This window comes from Augochlora pura, chromosome 9 (assembly GCF_028453695.1).
Source record: "Augochlora pura isolate Apur16 chromosome 9, APUR_v2.2.1, whole genome shotgun sequence".
NCBI lineage: Eukaryota > Metazoa > Arthropoda > Insecta > Hymenoptera > Halictidae > Augochlora > Augochlora pura.
The window spans coordinates 3027217-3050980 of NC_135780.1; the positions used below are offsets into that span (position 1 = coordinate 3027217).

Below are 23764 nucleotides of genomic sequence, written 5' to 3' on the forward strand. Positions count from 1 at the left end.
TAAATCACTATTAACCCTCTCGGTACGAACACTCTATCCGTCATGGCACTTTTACTATACGAGGCGTTGCGCTGAAAATTCACACACGGCCAAACACCTCATTTATATAAAGATTGTCCTAAGCGTTAAATAAAAACTATGCTCAATAAAACAGTGTTTTTTTTTTAAACAAAAAAATGTTGCTTCCAGCTTTAATATTAACAGATATGAAATTCTGTTATTTATACAAGTTAGCACGTGGACGCCGTATATATCCGGCGCTCGTCCATACCGGTCGTCACATGGACGCCGTATATATCCGGCGCTCGTACCGAAAGGGTTAATCACGCAGTCTCTAATCGACGTATGCTCTCAATTCCGAAAAATCCGCTTCGTAAAAATATGTGCCTTCCGTCGAATAATTTCACCTCCTCCGGAAAACACTGTGTCCGAGGCACCGTAGCAGTTCTATTAGTCCATGTTAATTTTCAATTACCATAAATAGCGAGCAGCGTTCCCGCGTCTTATCCGTCGCAGGGACGGCGGCGTCGCGGGGACGAAAAAAATTGCTGGAAAAACCGGCGGCAATGGAAATTGCCCGGAGGAGGGGGGTGGCCTTTTTATCTCGGCTGCCTGGAGCAGACTGTCTCGCGAAGGGGTTGGAAAATGAGATATACGAAATTCCCGGGGAGAGAAAGTGGCGGGTGCCGTTCACGGGCATCTCGATAACACCCGGCACAAATATTTAACGATATCTCGCGCCGTGCCTGTTCGTGAATTTCGCAGACGCAGACGATTATTCTCGCTGGGGACGCCGAGGGGCGTCGCGGGCCGCGCGATCGTCAAACAGAGCGCGACGCGTCGATCGCAGCACCCCTTTTCATCCGTGTCCTTGCGCACTTTCGTTCGAGTGGGTCTCCTCCTTATATCATCCCCCTGCTTCGCGGGCGACGCACGATTTTTTTCAACGTTCCTCCTCCGATTGGTAGACAATCGCGGCGAACGTTAGCCGCGGATGACGCACGTTCGAGTCTTTGGCTTTTCGTACCGGTGCTTCGAGATTATTCGTGTCGAGAATATTTAACCCTTGACGGTCCTATGTCGAGCGTGACTCGACACAGATGCGAACTCCGATGTTCATCGATAGACTCTATACTACCATCGTGCTTGGCTAAAAATTAATTAATATGCAATGTCGTTTTACTGGAACAATTATGACGAATAGAAAAGGAATTTCATAAGGAAATCACGAAAATTAAGGATTCGACAATGTTCAAAATAAACAGTGCCGAGCGGATAAGCGGCTCGCGAAATCTGCGCGGACCGCAAAGGGTTAACTCGTTGACGCCGGCTTGACCCACCGTTGGGTCACACGTGTCATACCCGTGAGACGGCGTGAGATTTGCTTATTTTGCTCGCATTTCACAAAGTAGGTTTATATTATTTTATCTGAACATTGTAAACAGATGTTCAATAATAAAAACATAGAAATTCAATATTATAAACTGAACATAATTATTTAATATTTGTCAATTTCGGGCGCCGACTCGCAGAGAAAATCGTGAATATCGACGTCAACGTGTTAAATTAAAAATCTTAAAACCTTACGAAAGTCGTATCGAATTTTGTTGGGTATATTAGAACAAATCACTGAAAGAAAAGTACAGCATCCGCTTGCTAAACATTCCGTTTCAATAATTTCTTCCCGGATTCCCGTTACAATAATCAAAATGACTGACTGCCAGAAGATCGCTGACTTCGCTCGATAAATACCAAATCGCGCGAATAAAATCCCCCCAGAAATAATTACCGAAAGCCATCGTCGATGGTAGAGCGCCGGCATTGGTCGGATGAATATGGTAGATTGACGGCTCATTCCCCGGAATTGTTGCGATAGTAATCGAGGCGGAACGGTGGACCAAAAGCCGGAAAGCAGCGGGGGATGATTCGGCCGATGCGGCGGTGTTTTTTTCGATGCCGATTCCTCCTGTTTGCCGCGCGCGCAGCTTTTCACGGACCGTCGTCCCCGGAGTCGATGCCTCTCGCAGTTAGGATTTCCCTTTAATTTCAGCAAGAATCCTCGTGCCGGCCGATCGGTACGGCCGGTTAAAGGGAGCCGATTGCTTTCCGCGGGTAATTCCTGGTTGCACAGATCGCTGCAATTCCGTGGACGATTGCCCCGGAATGCCGAGGAATCCTACGGGCTTCTTTCGCTTCGATTTTTCTCGGCTCGATACTGTGCATCCCCGTTCCCTTACCCCCCCCCCCCCCCCTCCTGTCGTCCCTCCGTCCCCCGACCCGACGGGATCCACCGACGTCGATTTCCGCTCGCCTATTTTTCCTCCGAGCGTTTCGTCTTGTTTCGTATCCCATCCGGCATCGATCGGAGCCTACAAATTAGATCGTTCGATCCGCGTCCAGAATTTTTCTACTGTATTGAACGAGATTTTTCGGGAGGGGGGACGTCGGAGCGGACGGTATCGGATAAATTACCGGGTTCGAGAAAAAGACGGCGTTCCGTCGGAGAAATCTTCTCGACGATCTTTATAGTAGCCTCTCGGCTGCAGAATGTGTTTCTTCGATTCGCGTCTGCTGTTTAACCCCTCTCCGTATTAACCCTTTGCACTCGAAGCGATTTTAGCTCTGAATCTAAAATAATTCTTCTGTATTATAGTATTTTTATTTTCAGCGACGTGTATTTTATATATACCAAATTAATTCTCGTTATTCGTACTAACTGTGCCATATTTAACAATTTTTCTAAAATTAAACATTGTTGCTATAAAAATTAATTTAAAAGGTGAAAGAAGAATATTATTGGTGACGGAGAGTCACCATTCGAGTGCAAAGGGTTAATTTCTTCACGGGTGCTGTAGTTCGTCTTCAACCCCTTACCGCACCCCTTCAACCCAACTATATAACAGGTTATTGTTAACGGAGTTTGTTGATTTCCTTGCGAATTATAAGTGGACCTTATACATTACGTACCATACGGTAAAATAAAACAAGGAAATAAAATAAAGTAAGAAAAGAATGTAGAATATAGTAAAATAGAATGAAATGAAATATAATAAATTAAGATCAAATAAAATAATTTATACAACGAATTTAAAATTACACCATTATTATTAAAGCAGTAGTAGTTTATTATTATAAGTCTCCCTAACGAGCTAGGCTCATGAAAGTACGGCAAGGGTGAGCATTTGTTACATTCATACATTGATCCGCCAATATTTAACTATCGACAACAGAAAAGTACAATATTAACTCGATCTCAATGGATTTCTAACATCGAAATCTTGGGCTAAATAATTATAGAATAGAGGATCTTACGCATTTCTTGCAAAAATGTCAAAAATGTCTAAAAATTTCGGATAACCCTTACTTTCAAGAAATTGAAACTATTAAAAGATTAAATACATATTTCTTCAGCTCCAGCTTCATACAACTGCTGAACACAATATGTATCTTACAGAAGGATCCATCATCTATCTGCAATGCACGTATCACCTGTCTAGCAATAATTATCGGCGACCGAGCGAATTCCGCGCGCGCGTTAATTCCGGCGGGTACTTGGCTTTGCGAATCGGCGGAAATATTCGCGCGGAAATAAATAAATTAGCGGCCGGCGATCCGAGTGCAGTTTTAACGCGGGGAAACATTAGCACAGCAAATATTAATTAGCCGAGCACCGGGGCCGCCGTTAATATTTCAATACGCTACCCGCCGAATGTAATTCGCCATTATGGAGCCGCGCGCCGTTGCATCGGCGACAGAGTGCATCGAGAGCAGTCGTTTTTCAATTAATCGCCGACACGAAATCGCCGCCCCACCCCCTCCCCCCCCCCCCCCCCCCGTGAGGCAGGCGATCCGTGAACACCCAGGTAGAAACCGGAGGCATTTCGGCGGAGGAGGATCGTCATCGCGTTTCAATTAATTAGAGCATTAGAGCGTCCTCTCGGGCGAGGAAAGGCGCCCCCCCCCCCCCCGCCCCCGGCCTTGTCACTCTTTCGCGCCGAAGATTGCACGCCGGGACGCTCTCGATTCGACGGCACGCCCTCTCGAACCACGCTCCATAAACTGCAGGGTAATCTTTTTTTCTTCGATGAAAAGGAGAAGGCTCCTCCGCTTTCCCCACCCCGGCGCCCCGTCTCTCTCGGCCATCCTCCTCTCTCTCTCTCTGTCACCTTTTATCCGCGCGGCGGTCTTTTCGAGCGCTTCCGGCTCGCCGAGTCGATCGAACCTACCCAGATGTTTAATTAAAATGATTTTAATTGCGAAAATGGAGTCGGACGATTCTCCTCGGCCGGATCCGACCCCTTTGTAACTTTATTCTCGACGGTGGCCCGGCTGGAAGCGTTCCGGCCTCGATATAGGCCACTTACAGGACGCTCCTTTCGTCGCGCTGCTTCTCCGTAGGACTTCCGGGAGATTTGTTACAACTTTGCAATTCGTGGATAGTTTTGAATGGGAAAATTCGGAGCTGTTCTTTAAGCTAGATCGTCTTAAATGCGGAAAGTTTTTTTCAATTATGTCTTACAGGTTTTGAGAAAAAAATTCTTGAATATCGCCACCCCTTTCAGCGAGGGCGATATCCCCTAATAAGATTGCTGGTAGATCAGCCATAATTTTATAATTGACAATTTTTGGGTAAAATATGATTGCAGGAAAAATTTTGGAATATTGTGTGAAGTCAGCCGTTTCGAACGCGAAAAGCCTTTTTCAACTGTGACTTTTAGTTTCTGAGAAAAAAATTGCTAAAAATGATCTTTATTTTCATCCCTGAAGAGTCGCGTGAGAAATCAAATTACGTATTCGAGACTCTGTAAAATAATTACCAGGGGATCTTTTTATAAAATTTTAGTTGCATTCCCCACTGAATTTTGTTTTCACCTGCTACACACCGTTCCCCAAATTTGTAATAATTTCTAATAATAATCAAACATTGTTGAATCGAGTATCTCTACATTTTTATTCACCTCAATATTTCGACTCGTCGAATAACATTACGGCGACCTGGTCTAACAAATTTAAACGACGCGACGTTCAACAGCGACGCCCAAGAACAGACACCCTTTACATTGCGGCCGGGTTAGATGAAAGGTCCTGTACAAAAGACACCAGAAACAGGAACTGTCGATCGTTTAAACGCCCCAGTTGGCCGACGACGAAATCGGTGGCTGCGGGTCGCCGCTGTGGAACTGCAGGAACGCGTTCGCGCGGATCCGCACGCTCGCTTGCACACGGAAACGAAGAAAGGATGGAGGGAGAAGGGGGTTGGCGCGGGGTAGAGAGAGAGAGAGAGGGGGGACGGCAGAAGCAACCCCTTTTCCGAAAACCGTCCTCTCGCTAACGATTTGTGCACCGCTGCCGCTCGGAATCCCTTACCCTTGGCTTTCGCCCGCCTCGAGGCTTGAAAATTCATCTGACTTTTCGGAAGATCATCTCCCCCTCTCCCCCTCCTCTCTCGGATCCCCCCACCCTTCGCGCCGCGACACGCTCCAACTGCCATCCGAGTAGTCGGTTCCCGAGGAAGATCCCAGAGCCGGGAATTTACGAAGCCGATCCTGCGGTTTTTCTCGAGCGGGCTAACTATGCGACTCGCGTGATCCTCGTTTATGCGACGCGATCATTGTCTCGTAATATCGAGTGGCCGGTCAACGAAAAAATCTCCCGAAAATTAGTGAACGCTGTGTCGCTCGGAGTTTTCGAAAAAACAGAATTATTGTGAAGACGATAAATTTGCCAGAAAAATAAGATGTTGCGGACAACTGTAAATGTTGAGAGGATTTAAACATTATTACTTTAAATCCGAAATGGTTTTTCTGATGTAAAAGTATAATATTTCGAGTGCGGTTTACACGTGTAACATTGAATTTAATGGCACGTGTGATAGTTTCAATGTTAACAGTATTTTAAACAGACACAAATTTGGTAGTATTAAAATTATTTCTGTTAAAGGTAACGTGATTACGTCTACCTGTGCCTTAGAGTCGTCACTCGATTAAAAGTTGAATTAATCTCGAAAAATAGAAGAAAAATTTGTTAATACATCAGCATCGATATTTATAATATTCTATGCTTTCAAGTACTGATCAAAAATCGTCCAAGTTTAATAAAACGTCGATATGTATGTGCAATATATTTGCGCATTCCTGAGAATTCTTTACCTTACGAAAATTGCATCTAATCCTGCATTTTTCATAAATATCTCATATTTTATAATCTTCCGACACTTCGATAGAATTCATAAATGTAAATCCGTCAAAATACTTATGCAATACTTGCGTAGTGTATGTACCTTTTTCTATCGACGTATCCCAGCGTTTCAGTTAATATTAACCCTAAAATGGTCCGCCAGTTCCCGCGAGCTATTGTTCCAGTAAATATTGAATATTTCCAAATTAGTAAATGCAAGTCAATTTACGTTGAAATATTGCGAGCCTGACGAGCTAATGGAGGAGTACGTAAATTCTGAAATAGTTATATTAACACATATTAAAGCATGACTCTCGTTTAACCCTCCTGCTGCGTTTCCCGTGTGAATCATGTATCCGACACTGGGTCACTCAGGCGCCCTTCAATTTTCAAACAAATTTTTACACAAGAATTAGCAATTATAATCAGACACGAAAATTTCAGAATATATTTTCAATATTGTGAAATGTATTTTTCTTTATTAGAATTCGATATCTCGCTTTCAAGTGCATTGAATTAATTATTCATTTCACTGCTATGCAAAAATAGATATTTTCTTGATTTCTCGTGAAATTCTGAAGAACTAAAAATAGACAAACATAATAAAACAAGACTTAATAGTTAAAACTATCATTCTGATACTTTATATATGAAAGCTTCGTGTACGCGCCGCTAGGGGTCGGACGCGTGAGGAATGGCGCCACTGGCGCGGAAGAACTTGGAAAAGTAATTTCTAACCTCCATTGTGCGATATGAAAACTGAGGAAAGCAGGAACGTTAAATTGGCGATTCTCTAATTTTAGGTTAGTATATAAGTTGTAAATAGGGTTAGAGAAAAGGGGGAAAATCGTATAAGAAAACTAAATAAACTCTAATTTTAGACGAATCCTTTGGCGTTTCCTTAATTCCACACCCAAGAAGAAAAATAAGCGAAAGCATATTATATATATATATACAATATTATAACTGTAATTGTATCATGTTAAGGAACATCGCTGTTTAAAACTAAAAAATTTGAGATAAAGAAACGAATATCCACTTGCAAGTAACAATAATTTTCAGTGGAACGTTGAGGTACAACAACCTGCATAAATTCAACATCCATCGATCCCCGATCCGCGCGAAATTCTCCGTTCAACGGGCGTTTACCGAAAAATAATACAACCTGGCACCGAAAGCTGGCAGGTCGACGGCGAAAAGCTGGCAGGTCGTCGGCGAAAAGCTGGCAGGTCGAACGTTGATCGACAACAGTCGAATAAGTAGCATAATTCCGTGGACGTTGGTTTTTTTTATTTTCGCTCTCCGTTGCACGGGCAATTTATACGGGATCGTTGCGCAACGGTGTCGCGAGTAATCGCGAATCACCGAAGCCTGTTGACAAGCTTTTGATGAAATATCGTTGTAACGAAACGGGAGCCGCCGGTCCCCTCCCCCGCGACGGCAACGGCCGAGCGAATTCGATTAAGAGCCGGCGCTAATGAACGCGAATTAACGCGCCCGTATAGAATGAAATTTCATATGAAAATTCGCCATGAATATCCACCGTCGTTCGGCGGTGAAATTTTAGCGATCATTTTCATACGCATTTAGAATTCCCGTTCCGTTTCGCCGGTTAATTGAACCCCGGACGGATACCGGGGGCTTCCGGTATCCTGTTGCGTAAATATCTTTGGACTCGTTTGCGCCGCGTTTTCGGCTGCCTCGGAATCGGGCGCAATTAAAAACCCGTTCCAACGTTTTGGACCGACTTCAGTCGCGATCCCCGCTAAGTTCAACGTTCCTGCGGAATTTAATGATTCCAGGGCAGAATGATTGCAGTTTCTCTCTGCTGTAATTTAACACCGGACACATACCACGGCGGCGCGTGACCGAGAGAGAGAGCATAGTCTTTTTTATTGATCGTAAATAATGTCGACGGTGAAGGTAAAGCGTCACTAATTTTTTGTCGAGGAATTCTTGATCTTCGAACAGCTGTAACCATGTTAAAAACTATTATCGAATTATGACTCTTCTTTTAAATTAAAGCTTGAAATCTCTACTTTACGATACTATATTCTAGTTGTTAATACCAAGCAACCCCATAACTATAGTATCCTAAATCTGGGAGCATGTTCGTGATACCGAGAAAAGTAGCAATTTTTCTACAGTCATGCGGATGGATGACACTAAAAATTTGAATACGCTATCATAAAGTAGATATTCCAAGCTTTAGTTTAAAAAAAGAATCATTCCTTTATAATAATTTCCAAGGAAGTTACAGCTATTAGAATATCGACAATTTTAAATATGCTACTAAGGCTTGAGAAATTTCATTAAATAATGTTGAGTGATGCTCGCTCTAAATATGCACAGAGTAATATCGAGCCCTTGAGTTGGTAATAAAGGTGCTCGTTTGCATCTATTTACACTTTATAAATGAAACATCGTACAAGGATTGGTATCTGCGATTTTTCTGTACGACTTCTCGGTAATTTCTGTTCATGCTTCGTCGCGTTACGTCCGTCGTCACCTTGGTTTTTAGTGATTGATCAGGGATAGCTTTTTGTGGGAGAATACAGTGTTCTTAACAGGTTGAATGCCACGCCAATTTTACCGGGATTGTCCGTGGCGCCACGATGAAATTTCCATTTAGCGATACGTATAATGTTGAAATATTATATACAATAGATAATTTACAACGTATGAACATGTTTCAAATGTTTTATACTGCATCCATTTCTTCACACCACTACATCAACGATGATCATAATAAGAAATCATAAGTGTTGTCTTTCGTCTAACTTTCTTATGTTTTTTTACAATTCGGGCACGCCGGTCACCGGTGGCCCCCATGGCGTCACAGCCAAGTTAGGTGCCGGTCACCGGTGACCCCCGTGACATTCAACCTGTTAATAGAAGATGCATAGAGTAGGTTCCGTTTTGTATTGTCTTCGTGGATCTGTCGCACTTATTGTCCATTTATCGCGTCGAATTTGTCAAATTGTCGTAAAAGAAATCAATCGGTTCGAACTCACTCGCATGGTTTTTTCACCAATTTTACCATTTTTAACAGATCTAACCCTTAACCCTTTGCACTCGATGCCTTTTTAAGGTTACTCTCAAAATTGCTATTTTGACCAGCTGTAGTATAGTACTTAGTATAATTTGCTGTACGAGATTGAGTCTTGTGAATCGCGAAACTGTTACGCTTTTAACAAAACGGTATTTAATACTGTCAATATTATTTTGTTAATTATATAACAATTTTCATTGGCGCTTCAGAGGCGCCACTCGAGTGCAAAGGGTTAAATCGCTTAAGAGACGACTATAGGCAACTTTGACCTGCAATGCTGGATCAACCTATAGCATTTAATCTACATTAAATTCCCAAACAAAATCGAACAAAACTGTAGATTGGATTATACCGCGCACTCGTTGCGATTCGTGGCGATTCGTGGCGCGGGATTCGAATATGTCCGCGGCGATTACGCAACCGCGGGCACGGCGTGTCGTGTGCGTGTTAATTATACGCGGTGGCCGGTGTTTCGTTTTGCCGTCCGGGTAAATAAATAATGGCAATAAATCGTCCTTGAAAGTCCAGAATACGGTGGCCCGGGGTTGGTAGACGGCCAAGAACGGCGACGAAGAAAAATCCGTCGAGGTTTAATCGGCCCGACAGTGGCTGGATTTATCGCGAGTACCCGCGATTGGTCCGGCCCGCCGTTCCCCGGGCTTATTTTCGGGCGAGCGGACCCGCTGGCGCGGGTTCCGTGCCAATCTGTAATTAATTACGAAACAATCGCGCGCGGCCGAAGGCGAAACGGTGCACGCGCGACACTATTTAAAGATTATAATAACGGGATTACCGGACTCTCGGAACTTGGAGGGCTGCACTGTTATTCTTCTCTCCGTGACTTTCCTGTCTCTTTTTCCTTCTCTCTTCTTCTTTCTCTATTTTCTTCTCTTTTTCTTTCTCTATTTTCTCTTTTTCTTTCTCTATTTTCTCTTTTTCTTTCTCTATTTTCTCTTTTTCTTTCTCTATTTTCTTCTCTTTTTCTTTCTCTATTTTCTCTTTTTCTTTCTTCTTTCCTCCCTTTTTCTTCCTTATTTTTTCTTTTTTTCTTTTCTCTCTTCTCATACACCTTTCTCTCTTTTCTCTCTCTCTTCTCTCTTTTCTCTCTCTTCTCTCTTTTCTCTCTCTTCTCTCTTTTCTCTCTCTCTTCTCTCTCTTCTCTCTTTTCTCTCTTTTCTCTCTCTTCTCTCTTTTCTCTCTCTTCTCTCTTTTCTCTCTCTCTCTCTCTCTCTCTCTCTCTCTCTCTCTGTCCCTCTCTCCCGCTTTCTCTCTCTCTGCCGGCGGTCTTGTTTCAGCTTACGTAAACGACCGAAACGCGGATCCGCGCGTACGCGATTTATTATCGCGGGCGCGTTGCACCTGTTGTTCCGGCTGGAGACGCGACGAATGCGCTTGTCAGCCGGCCTGCGAGGCCCGCGGACGACGCGGTTATATATCGGCCAATAAATTTGTTTGTTTATTAATACGCCGCCGCGTGACACGCGCGCGCGCCGCGATAACGCGTTTAACGTCTCCGAAAGCCGACGGCGCTAGCCTGGCCTAGAAATTGTTGAACTGACGCTTCATTGTCGGCGCTGCGGGCTCGAAACTTTGCTCGGGCGGTTCTCAATCTTGCGCATAATCGGGCTGATACTGATCTTCGTCTGGAAATCAAGAGTCGGTCGCGAATTTCACTAGGAAATCGGCTAGAAACGATTTTCGAAGAGATCAAGACGATTTTGAAGGGTTAGATGATTTAGACGATATTCATGAGTCGTTTACAGCGAATCTAGAAACGCGAGTTTGATCTACTTTTTTTATAGTTTTTGGCTAATAATTTTTGTCTAATAAATTTCATATTTTCTGTAATAGTATACTAATTGTAATAGTATTTGTCCAATGATTTTTGTCTATTAATTTCCGAGTCTAGAAACGCAAGATTAATCCTTTTCGTTATAGGTTTTAGCTAATAATCTTTGTGTAATAAATTTGATAATATTCTCTGTCTAGTTGTAATAGTATTTGTCCAATAATTTTTGTCTATTAATTTCCGTAACAGTTTTTGTCTAGTAATTTTTCTAATAGCTCTCCTCTGATAACTTTTGGAACATCTATATTCCATATTATTTAAATTCTTATATTTAATCTTTAGATTTCGTACATTTATAGAACCCGTCATTAGAATCGCACAAAATGCTAGAAATTCGTCCCCATTCTCTCCAATTCCGAATCAAATGAACCAATAGCCCATAAACGACGCTCGATAGTGTTAGGTCCACCATTAGGTGTTTACGTCCACGAATAAAAAGCGAGCCGATTCTTCCCGGACCATACCATAATCGATTCTGTTTGGTTCCCTTGGCAGGTCTGAGGAAGGTGTACCCGTACTACTTCACGTTCACCACGTTCACGAAAGGAAGATGGGTCGGCGAGAAGATACTGGAGGTATTCGCGAGGGAGTTCCGCGCCCATCCAGCGGAGGAGTACGAGCGGTGCATCCGTGCCGGGACCCTGACGGTCAACTACCAGAAGGTGGACGTCGATTACAGATTACGGCACAATGATCTGCTGGCGAACGTCGTGCACAGGTAAGAGGAGAGGAAACCACACGCGAGTCCGCCTCGTACACGTTGTACTCCCCCCTAGCTGCGAAACTGATCCGCACGATTTCCTCCAATCCGGTCCCACTAGTGCTTCAAATACTCTCTCGCCGAGGAAGCAGAGTCTTCCATTTTCCTGACCTCCTCGATCACGACACACACACACACACACACACACCTTCGCGATATTTGGAAAAGAGCTGGATCAGCTGACTTGTGAACGAGCTTCTCGGTTTAACTCCTATTCATTGGCTTTGTTTTGTCTCGGTAAAATATATTAGGCAATTTTTTTATTAACCCCTTGCTCTCGAAAGCATTTCAACTGGAAATGTAAAATAATTTTTCTGGCTTCTAGTATCTTCATTTTATGTAACAAAATTCATTCAACGCGTATGAAATTGAGCCTCGTGACTCATGTAACAGTTACACTTTCAACAATTTTTTTAAATTCTATAAAAATCATTTTGGAACGTGCTACGAGCTTCTCGTTTTAACTCTTATTCGGTGGCTTTGTTTTGTCTCGGTAAAATGTATTAGACAATCTTCTTATTAACCCCTTGCACTCGAAAGCATTTCAACTGGAAATGTAAAATAATTTTTCTGGCTTGTAGTATTTCCATTTCATGTAACAAAATTCATTCAACGCGTATGAAATTGAGTCTCGTGACTCATGTAACACTTTCAACAATTTTTAAAAATCCAAGCCTCCGCGATAACTATAAAAATCATTTCGGAACGTGCTACGAGCTTCACGGTTTAACTCTTATTCATTAGCTTTGTTCTGTCTCGATAAAATGACAATGTTGCTATTAAAGGAAGGGTGCTAGAGAATCTCGTGTCTTTAAAATCGTTTAAAATAAAACACTGTTTAAAATCGTTTTTCTTTTACGGAATAATGTTGCTCGGTTGAACAGGATTCTCACTTTGTATTATTCATTGGTTTCTTCTGGCTCGGTGAAATGTAGAAGACAATCTTTCCATAAAAGTGGCTGCGAAGGCCGCGTTGCACATACCACGAACGTTTTCTTCTACGGAATTATTTGACTGATCCTGTTGCAGACGAATGACTTGCTCGTTCGCGATTTTAATCGATTCGAAAATCAAGTATACAGACGATGTCTCGAGTTCTTTTGATATTTGTATATTCCACGAGAAAGAATTGGAAGAAAATGTCGTCGCGTATATCTGGGCTCAAAAATGCTTACCTTAAATTTAGGTTTCTGCTTGCTTTTGCATATTGGAATCATGTTCTTTCCATTTTCATTTTTACTATTACCCATCATTCATCTATTAGTACCACTATTATTATTGCCATCATACTGAATTATATAATTAAATATAGTATTGGACATTAAACTGTGTTAAATTATATTAAATTAAATTAAACTGTATTAAATTGTGTTAAATTAGATTAAGTTGTATTAAATCATGTTAAATGAAATTGAGTTGTGTTAGATCATGTTAAATGAAATTGAGTTCCATTAGATCATGTTAAATGAAATTAAGTGGCATTAGATCATGTTAAATGAAATTAAGTTGCTTTAAATCATGTTAAATTAAGTTAAATTGCATTAAATCATGTCAACTTAGGTTACATTAAATAAAATTACGTTAAATTAAGTTAAACTGAATGGAATTAAATTAAATCGAATCACTAAGTAATTAAGGGCTCTATATTTACATACTACTCGACCAGTGCAGATAACCATTAAGTTTAACCCTTTGCACTCGAAGCCGTTTTAACTGTAAATTTGAAATCATTTTTCTGATGTACAGTATTTCCATTCTAAGTAACGAAGTGCATTTCTTATATATACCAAATTAAATCTTGCTATTCATACTTATTCAACTTTAATTTTTGGCATTTTATCAAAAATTAAACTTCGTTGCTATAAAAATTATTTCAGTAGGCGACAAAACGATTTTAGTGGTACCTCACCACTCGAGTGCAAAGGGTTAATACGAGAAGCAAACCTCGAAGAAACGCGGAAACAGTTAAAAGCTACGAACGAATAGAAAATCTCGAGAATCTCAAAACCAAGTTCAAATACGAGACATAACCTCTACAACGATTAAAATGCGAGCATATGGAAATGTATCCGGGGAAGCCGATTCCGCGAGTAGCATCTTCGGCGATCAGTTTCGCAGCTGAGTCGGCTCACCGGAAGCCGGCGTTCTTGTGTTTCGTGCGCATCCTGTGGCCCCGACGTCTGCGCGTGTGTGTGTGTGTGTGTCTTCCGGTTGATTTTGCCAGAGTACTCGGAAGAATAATCGAATTATTCACCGGCAATTGAACGCCTAATGAGCCGAACTTCGGATCGATCGTTAGTCGAAGAAGAGCCTCGGTCGCGTTCGCTCCGAGAGAGCCGAGCCCGGCGCGCGTATCGGCAACGACGACGACGAGGAGGAGGAGGAGGAGGATGGAACGCGCGCGGCGTCTTCTCCGCGGTCTGTTTTCTTCTTTGTGATCGGCACGGAAAGTTGAAAGCTCGATCAACAAAAGAAACCGGCGGATGAAACGCTCCGAGTAGAACAGAACGCCCCGAAGCGGATCTCCTCCGCTTCTCGTCGAGTTTGCCGAACGCTCGCGCGCGCGCACGCTGTTATATTATTCCCCGGGCCCGGGACAAATAAAGGGAAGACCCGTTCGTTCGCTCGTTTCACCGGCATCGTGTAATTATTTCGCGGACGAGGATCCGCGTCTCGCGACGATTCGGAAGCTACGTTTCTCGTTTAGACGACGCGTTCTTTCCTCGCCGTTTATTCGCGTTTCTCAAACGTTCCGACGAGTTCTGTTCGTCGGTGACGACCGGCTCCGGTTACCCGTGCTTTCGTAATCGTCGATCCACGCCGCTTCGGTCACCGATCGTTCGCACGATTGTGCCCATAATTATGAAAGCGGTCCAAGTCGTATATTTCTTGTTTCGAGATATTTAATGAATCGCATTTGCACAAATTAAAATATTGTTACGTGAGCGCAGTCGCATGTTGAATAATAACGGCATGACTTTAATAACAACAGAACTCTTTATTCGGGAAAGGGGGAATTTAATATTTGACCGTTTACCATGACGTCTCTCTCAACTCTGAGTCGTTCTTGTTAAATCGTTGCTCAGGAGATATTTACCAAGCAACGATGCCACAAGGAACTCTCGATATCGAAAGATATCGATCCATATTCGTATCAATATATTTTTACATTATGCGATCTTTTTATTTAGAATTTTATTACATGAGATATTGAATTTTATGGTTCGCGCAACAGTTACAATGTTAACAGTATTTCAAGTGGAAACAAATTTTATTAATATTAAAATTATTTGTGTTATACGTGACGCGAATACATCAACCTGTGCCTTAGAGTCGTCACTCGACTGCAAAGACAGAATTGATCTCAAAAATAAGGAAATTACAACCCCCATCTAATGGTTTATTTTTGACGATATCGTAAATATTACGTTACAAATAAATTTAGTTTAAAATAATGTTGTGTAAAATAATTGATAAACTCATTTTCTTTTTAAATTTTGATTTAAACCGCTTTCATAATTATAGGTACACTTTCGTTCCTGTTTCGAAAAAGTCTGCTTCAAACACCGACGTTTACTTTAAAAAAAAAACTAAATAATTCATTAATTATTAAACACGTTAGACGATTTATTAATGATTTTTTTTTCTTAGAGGTTTTACCTCGCATCGCCTGCAAGGCTATTAGCGACCTATTAATGATTAAATACGTCAAATTAATAATAACAAGTCAATTATTTTTTAGTAAGCGTCTATTGACAGTTTTCACAATAATTACAAAACAGTCCGGTCTTTATACGAGTCAGCATATTCGCAGCCGTTTAAGAAAACAATCGAGTATCCGGAAAGCAAAATTGATAATGCAAATGTAAAATCGTCGGTACAATAACCTCTTCCCGTAAACAAAGGAACATCGAAGTAACAAAAGCGCGTAGAGCGACGAATAATAGCGCTAAACGAAGCCTCGCTGCTCAACGACGACGCGGCCAACGTTCGCAACACGTTCCACATACACATTTTTTGGTCGTTCAATCTTTTTCTCCGACGGAACGCGCCTTGCTCTCGCGCGCGACCAGCCTCGCCAGCGATTGTTTATTGTGTTTCCGCGCGTCGCTTTTGTTTCGCCGGGCCGTTCCTGTTTGCTTTCCATCGGCGAATGAGAACCGCTGCGGCCGCGTGACAGCCAATATTTTCCGTTGTAATATTTATACGTCCGCGAATGCGGGCCACGCGTAAACCGAAAGCGGGACAGGGTTGATTCTTTTTTTTTCTTCTGTGTGTCACCGCCGCGGACTTGAAATTACCATTTGTACGCTCGCGATATTTTTTTTTTCTGCGGGCCACCCCCGTCGTCGAGTTTTTTTCGGGGAATACTCGCGGGAGATCGTTGTTGAGCGAAGGGGGTTTGCGAGAGAGAAAGGGTTTCCCCGATGGCGTTCGCCAGTTTCGGTGTTTCGAATATCTGACGAATAATTGGAAAGAGCGGGGTGGGGGGGAGATGGAGCGCGCGCGGCTGTTCGAAAAACATTTAGAAAACGGCGGAAACACGCAAAACAGCAGCGATGTAATTGGTTACATTCGAAGCGCGTTGTTTTGTTTTTCTATCGGGATTCGAGTTCTGTTCTAGCCGCGTCTCGCGGTCGATTAAACGATGCGATGAGAATGCAATTCATCGGGCGGCTACGATTGCAGATCGGCTTTTCGTAACCGCTGACGATGGTGAGTTAAGTGGATAACCTCCGAGTGAAACAAAAACATTATTGTTGGCGTTCTACTTTTTATTACGGAGCGTTTAGAAAAAATTCATAAATATTCCCGCACTGTGGACACGTTCGCGTAATTTTCCATTTCCCTTTGGTCGAATCAACGATGTTAGAGTTGCGCGCGGGATGCGCGCTTTCGGTTCAGTTTCAGATCCATCGTATTTAACGCCGGCGTGTAACTGTTCCTTCGTTCTCGTTCTCCCACGCGAATTGCTCGCGTCTGTACATTTAAAAATCACCGTGGAAGCTGTTCCGTGTTTTCAGCAGGTCTGACGCAACATTTCTGTTCGCGGACAAGGCTCGCCAGTTTATAGTTGCCTTCTCAACGACGTCTGTTCGTTTTGGATAGAGTTTGCCGTTAGTCGAATCTTTTCGAATAAATATTTATTTAAGATAGTCGTTCAAATGAATTTATTTCAGTCGAATATTTTATTTGAGTAGTTCGTTCTAAATTGTTCTATCTATTTATCCGAGTAATTCGTTGTAAATTGTTTTATCTATTTATTCGAATAATTCGTCGTAAATTGTTCTGCTTATTTATTCGAATAATTCGTCGTAAATTATTCTATCTAGTTACTAAATATTTATTTAAGATAGTCATTCAAATGAATTTATTTCAGTCGAATATCTTATTTGAGTAGTTCGTTCTGAATTGTTCTGCATATTTATTCGAGTAGCTCGTTCTAAATTGTTCTATCTATTTATCCGAGTAATTCGTTGTAAATTGTTTTATCTATTTATTTGAATAATTCGTCGTAAATTGTTCCGCTTATTTATTCGAATAATTCGTCGTAAATTATTCTATCTGGTTACTCGAATAATTCGTCGTAAATTATTATGTCTATTTATTCGATTACCTCGAATAATTTCCTATTAGAAACAGTACCACGGAATAAATAAATCGATAAATTACAGAGAATCATTTTATATTGTATTATTTTCATTCACACAAATTATTTCCGGAATAGATTCCATCGCAAATTCATTCTAATTCGAACAAAATCTTATTCGATTCAATTTCGAATCAATTCCTCCTCGAATAAATTCTTCTTCGAATAAAACTTTACACGGCTAAATATTCAACGAAACATTCATCCGATACCATGGAACACGACTTTGTCCGTTAATCTTTATCGTCGCCCGCTCGCACGGATCGCAATTCCGTCCAACTCCGATTCGGCGACATCCCGCAGCAGGATCTCTCTCTACAAATTGAACAACGGCCAATCGCCGGGTTCGTCCTGCCGCGAATTATCCAGGCGGACGATCCCACTTTCAGGAAATATCAGTTCTCTCGAACTCCGTTTCTGCGTCCCTGTGCGCGGATCGCCGAGTGTTTCCAAGCACCGGCGACAATGGACTCCCGTTATCCTCTCGTAGGTACCGCGCGCGGACCGTAATATCCTTGGCACGGATATCAAAAGGAATCCGTGGCCGTTGTTTAAACGCCCGTCGTCTGCCCGGCAAGCCTGGCATTATCAGCGCAGTTATCGTATACCGGGACAAGGTCCGCGATTTTTCCCCCCCTCGCGCTCGCTCCTCCCGAAGGCCGCCGCCAAAGAAAAGAGGATGTCCTTTCTCCGCGATGCAACTTCCGCTCGGCGTCCACAATCTTCCGCGAGTGCAATACCGCCGACACGTCCGTACGCAAACTATCCCCGCGCCTGTCTTGGCCTTCTCCGAGACGCTATTAACATAATCGCGTGCCAATAACGTCTCGCCGTCGAGCCGTTCAAACGCCAATCATTATGCTTTTTGCCTGGGAACGCGTGCAAAAATAGAGTCACCTAAAATCAATCGATTTAAATTTCTACGAGGAGTACGTTATTATTTAAATTTCTATATCGAGCTGATAACGTAGTCCTCGTAGAAATTTAAATCGATTGATTTTAGGTGACTCTATTTTTACACGCGTTATCATTTAAATTTCTATATCGAGCTGATATCATTCGGATTTATAATCGGAATTCGTTGCACGTAAAGTCTGTGTTAAAAATTCATTAAATTTATCGATACGGTAACGAGCGTGCAATAATACTTTGACGATTGTCTCGCAAGTACTACTATAGTATACTATACAGGGTGTTTCTAAATTATGGTAACTCCGGGAAATGGGGGGTAGCTGAGGCTATTTCAAGTAACTTTTTCGTTTGCCGAAATGCAATCCGCTGCTTTGTTAACGAGTTATTAACAATTAAAGTTGGCTGCGCGCCGACGAGTTTTCGTGCTGCTGCGCACATGAGCGCGAACGATTCAGGGACGACTCAAGTAGTAGTAGTATATCAAAAGTATTCGTTGCAGTGGGTTACTCTGAATAATTTCATGGATTATGGATAACATTGTTGCAGTATTTTTTAACAAATTGTAATCATTGATTTCGAGATACGTATTTGAAAAGTGTCGTATCGTTGGTAATTGTGAATCGTCAAATACAGGAGCCGTCTTGTTAGGACTTGCAGTTCAACCCTGCAAATTAGCCTTTTAACGATGCTGCGAACTTTGATAGGGCTATTAAAAACAAGTTTTAACAAACAAAAATCCGTGGCCGAATTTTCGAGCGACGGGCAGGCTAACGATTCCGGTCGAACTCGAAATCAAAGCAGCGGTTGCGCAACAAAAGGCTCCTCCTCCGCGCGGCAATCATCCATTTGCGCAACACCGTTACGCCAGGATTCTGCCAATTAGCGTGTCGCATCGGTCAATTAACTCTTTCGACAGCCTCTGGATCCCCGTGGATCCTCGGTCTCCTCCTTGGTCCGCCTCCCCTCGATCCCGCGGACCACGAGACTCGCGGCGTGTTCGAAATTCGTCGATAAAACGTCCGATTCAGCAGCCGTAAATCGAGGTTAGCCGATTCTCTCTCTCTCTCTCTCTCTCTCTCTCTCTCTCTCTCTGTAGGAGAGAAATACGCGAGTTTGTCGGACAGCGCGGCGTAGAAATCGTCCCCGCGACGATTTCGCAACGGAGAACCTGTTCCCGCGGGTGAAGGTCGCTCGGATAGATCATTCGGGTCAGTCGGCCCGCGATCTCTCTGCCGGCGAACAATAAAACGCGGATGCTTACGTCATTCCGCGGCTGAGATCGTCTTCGAGCGATAACGAGGATTAATTTGCCGTGGCATTCTTGAATTAATCGCCGGGTCCCGCGGACCCGAGGCCGGGGAAATCCTGGTCTGTAACGCGATACTCGTTCCATGACCGGCCGTTGCAGCCGATCCGCGAATCAGTTTCAATTTAAATCCGATTCGTATTCCAACCGATGACGAATCGGAGGCCGTGGTGTGCCAGTCCTTCGAACATTTATTTTTTTCCCCCGCGAACTCGTTCCGTCTTTATTTTATGCGTTCCGATTGGGAGTAGGTCAACAGGATGATCTACATTTTCTTCGAGTCTCCATGGATCCTTTTCGAGACCCGTGCGAGGACATTGCAACTTGACGTGCTCTTTTTTCTAACGAATTCAAAGCGTTTCGAATTCAAGTCGTTATATACTTCTTCTTTCTATTTTACTAACTTATTTGTTATATATCTATGTTTAAATTGACTTGGAAGTTAGATGTTCTTTAATTATTGTATCACCTATGTCTTATCAATTTTTTATAGACAGTTTGATGTTGAAAATTAAATTTGCTGAATATAGATATAATTAAGTATTAAAATATAGACTTTAACCCATTCGCTGCCAAGCCTAAATTATATGAAGTCATTCCCATTGCCATTTATATTTTATCATTCTCTATAAGAGATAAAGTATTATTTTTGTAAAAAATTTTATTTGTAGTATTTTTTCAAGTTTTTTACATATTTATATTTATGTTTGTGGCCACAAACAATTTGCTAATTCAAAAGCCTGCATGTTATAATATATTTAAAGTATGACGAGTATACTCGTCCTGGCAATGCGTGACACCCTGCCAAAGACGAGTATACTCGTCCTTGGCAGCGAATGGTTTAATACTAATAGCATTCAGATATTGTCACTTTTATAAATCAATATAAAGTCATAAAGTAAATAAAATCAATATTACTTTGAATGCTCCGAAATGTTTTAAATGTCATGCTCTTCAGCTGAATAAATTAGAATCGTTCCAAGCCATTCGACATTCGTCGTTTCTTTCCTATAAATCTATTCAATTATTTTATTTACATAATCTGCCAAAATCGACCTGCTCCACCACATGTAGAACGATCAGCTGTAAATTTAGTATAGCTCGTCTCCTTCAACTTCCATATACTTCTTTAAAAACGATTTCGGAGACGCTCGCCGTGCGAACTTTAATTTCATATTCTCCCGAGTTAATGCTCGCCGCGAACTTGATACCCTTCCGCGAAGTTAATGCTGTATCTCCGGTCTCTTAATCTCCCCGCCGGCAGGGCTCGGACGTTTCCCGGATCCCCAGGTGACTCTGAATTTCATGGGTCGCCCGCGAAAAAGCTGCCCGGACCGTCGACCGCGGCTACGAAATTACCTTAAACGATTGGATTAATTCCTGCGCTCGATGTGTCCGCGAGTTTCTTGGAGTATCTGCTTGCATATACATGCCGAAACGCGGGCACGGCGCATCGGGGAAGTTTCGATGGGGCTGCCGGAGTGTCCGACTTCTAATCCCACGGGCTGCGGGTTCGAATCTCATCTGCGGCCGTGTCTCGTTTTTTCTCGACGAATTTTCAACAATTTGGTAGTGCAGATGTGCAAAGCTAGATATTTGACGATTTTTCAGACCTGAAAATTCGAATTTTTAGTGAAGATTATGTTGAGTTATATTTAAGGGGTGGATTCAACTAAAAATCTTGTTAGGAACCTTTGAAGAAGAAGAATGATGACATAATATAACAAAGAAAAGAAGAGTTATTGTGTTGTATTTATTATTCGTTTCTCCGACGAATTTTCAACAATTCTGTAGTTTAGATGTGCAAAACTATATATTTGACGATTTTTCAGATCTGAAAATTCGAATTTTTAGTGAAGATTATGTTGAGTTATATTTAAGGGGTGGATTCAACTAAAAATCTTGTTAGAAATCTTTGAAGAAGAAAAAGGAGAATGATGACATAATATAACAAAGAAAAGAAGAGCATGCGTTACTGTGTTGTATTTATTATTCCTTTTTCCGACGAATTTTCAACAATTTGGTAGTTTAGATGTGCAAAACTATATATTTGACGATTTTTCAGATCTGAAAATTCGAATTTTTAGTGACGATTATGTTGAGTTATATTTAAGGGGCGGGTTCAACTAAAAATCTTGTTAGAAACCTTTGAAGAAGAAAAAGGTGAATGATGACATAATATAACGAAGAAAAGCATATTCTATTGTGTTGTATTTGTTATTAGATTTTCCACCAGAAAGACAACTTGTACTGGTACTATACTTTCTGCAACATCGTCGCCATAAAAATAAATATTAGAAACACAATCAACGAGAAAAACCATGCTTGCTTTTTCGATCCATGATACAATAAACTATAATCCATAATACAATAAACAATAATCCATAATACAATAAACAATAATCCATAATACAATGAAAGCTGTGTCGGAAATAGATTAAAAATGAACAGAGAAATTCCTTTCCAAAGAAAGAGGTGGAAGAAAAAGAGAATCAAAGTTGCGCAAGAAAATTTCATGGGGAAACTGTGCATCGATCGAACCGAGTCGGACGGAAATGGGGTTCGAATGGATGAAATAATAATAGATCTTGGTATACGGTGGTCCGTAGCCGCAAAGAAAACAAGCTCCGTGGAATTAATTGGCGGCCGGTGAATGGGGGATCTGTTGTTGAAAACGTTTCGGCAGAGTCTCCTAAATATAGTGAAACGATCCGGAAGAATTACCAGCTCCGTAGGGGCCCGGGGAACGATGGATGGCGATCGTGTGGGGGAAAACGCCAAACGAAATTCTCTCGTTCGTCGCGCGGAAACGAGGGAGCCGTTCGAATCTGAGAGAAAACGCGTTCCTCGGCTAGAATACACTTCGTTCGATCTATCGTTGTCCGGGTGGTGGGGGAAAACGGGCTCTACGATACCAGAACTACGGCATCTTTTACGGATCGATCGATCCCCCGGTATCTTTAGCAAGACGTCCCCGCGTCGCAACATCTGTACCCGGCGACAAAAGGCTTTTGTCGGCCGACGTTGGCGCGCCGTTTGACGCAACGGCGACGAGGGCACAGTTTCTCGGATTGCCAGCCAGTTGTCCGTTTTCATCCGCGAAAACCAGCGCGCAGGATTTGGATGATCGAGATCAGAAAACTGGATAGAAAAATGAATAGATTTTTCATTTATACCAGCTTCGTGTAATCGTTGCGGATAATATAAAATATAAATATCGCGGTTCAGTAAATTATTCAGTAAATTATTATAATCAAAAAATATAAAAAATAATTTATTCGGATTCGGTTCTAACCTCTGAGTCATGAAACGCAAAGCTGAAAGCTTCCCCCCGCGTATCATGAAATCCAAAGTGGCACGAACGTAGCCAATATTGTGCAGAGACGTCTGTCTTCGGGAAGCCCGCCAAGCGGAACCAAAATGGCGGCCCTCGCGTGCGCCCGGGCATTAAAGGATTCAATTGGCTGTCGCGCCGAGATTCGAAGACCTTATTGACAGCCGATGCCGAGCGTGAATCTCATCCGGGCGTGTTCGCCCGGTTAAAAACTGCCGATCCGTTTGTCGAAACCAGGGATCCGTTCTCGGCGGTCGGCGTTACGTAAAGTTCGGTAATGCCTCGATCACGTCCCGTCGCCGCGGCGTTTCATAGCCACCGTCGACCGAGAATTATGGTAATGATATTCCGAGAAAATCGGCGGTCGCTGCCGCCGTGAGAATCCACGGGGGATCGTCGCTTACGTAACGAATTGTCAAACATCCGCACGCTGGATAAACTTTCGACGAGAGTTTTCGCGTTCGCCCGACCGGCGATCGTCTTCTTCGACTTACGAGCGCAACCCTTTCCACGGAACCGGGAATTTTAATCGGGAAAAGGCACGCTCTGCGTATCGTGTCCGGTCGACGACACGACCGCCGCCATTTTCTCTCTCTCTCTCTCTCTCGTTCCGTATTTCTTGTCCATCGTTCTTCACCAAAATGCAAATTCGCCCTACCGATATAACAAAAGAGTCCGGCGTAACGCGCGATTCCCCGAGTCTTTGTTGTAATTTTCATTTCTC

The 23764-nt window shown here is 42.4% G+C and overlaps 1 protein-coding gene across 3 annotated transcripts in view; it reads left to right on the forward strand.

Moving 5' to 3' along the window:
- The window catches only part of LOC144475428 (pseudouridylate synthase RPUSD2), a 276671-nt gene that overhangs the window by 218491 nt on the left and 34416 nt on the right, over nt 1-23764 (forward strand). For all 3 annotated transcript variants that reach the window (XM_078191358.1, XM_078191356.1, XM_078191357.1), the window contains one exon: nt 11574-11796. In XM_078191358.1, coding sequence (XP_078047484.1) covers nt 11574-11796 — 223 coding nt within the window. The remainder of the gene's footprint in view (nt 1-11573; nt 11797-23764) is intronic.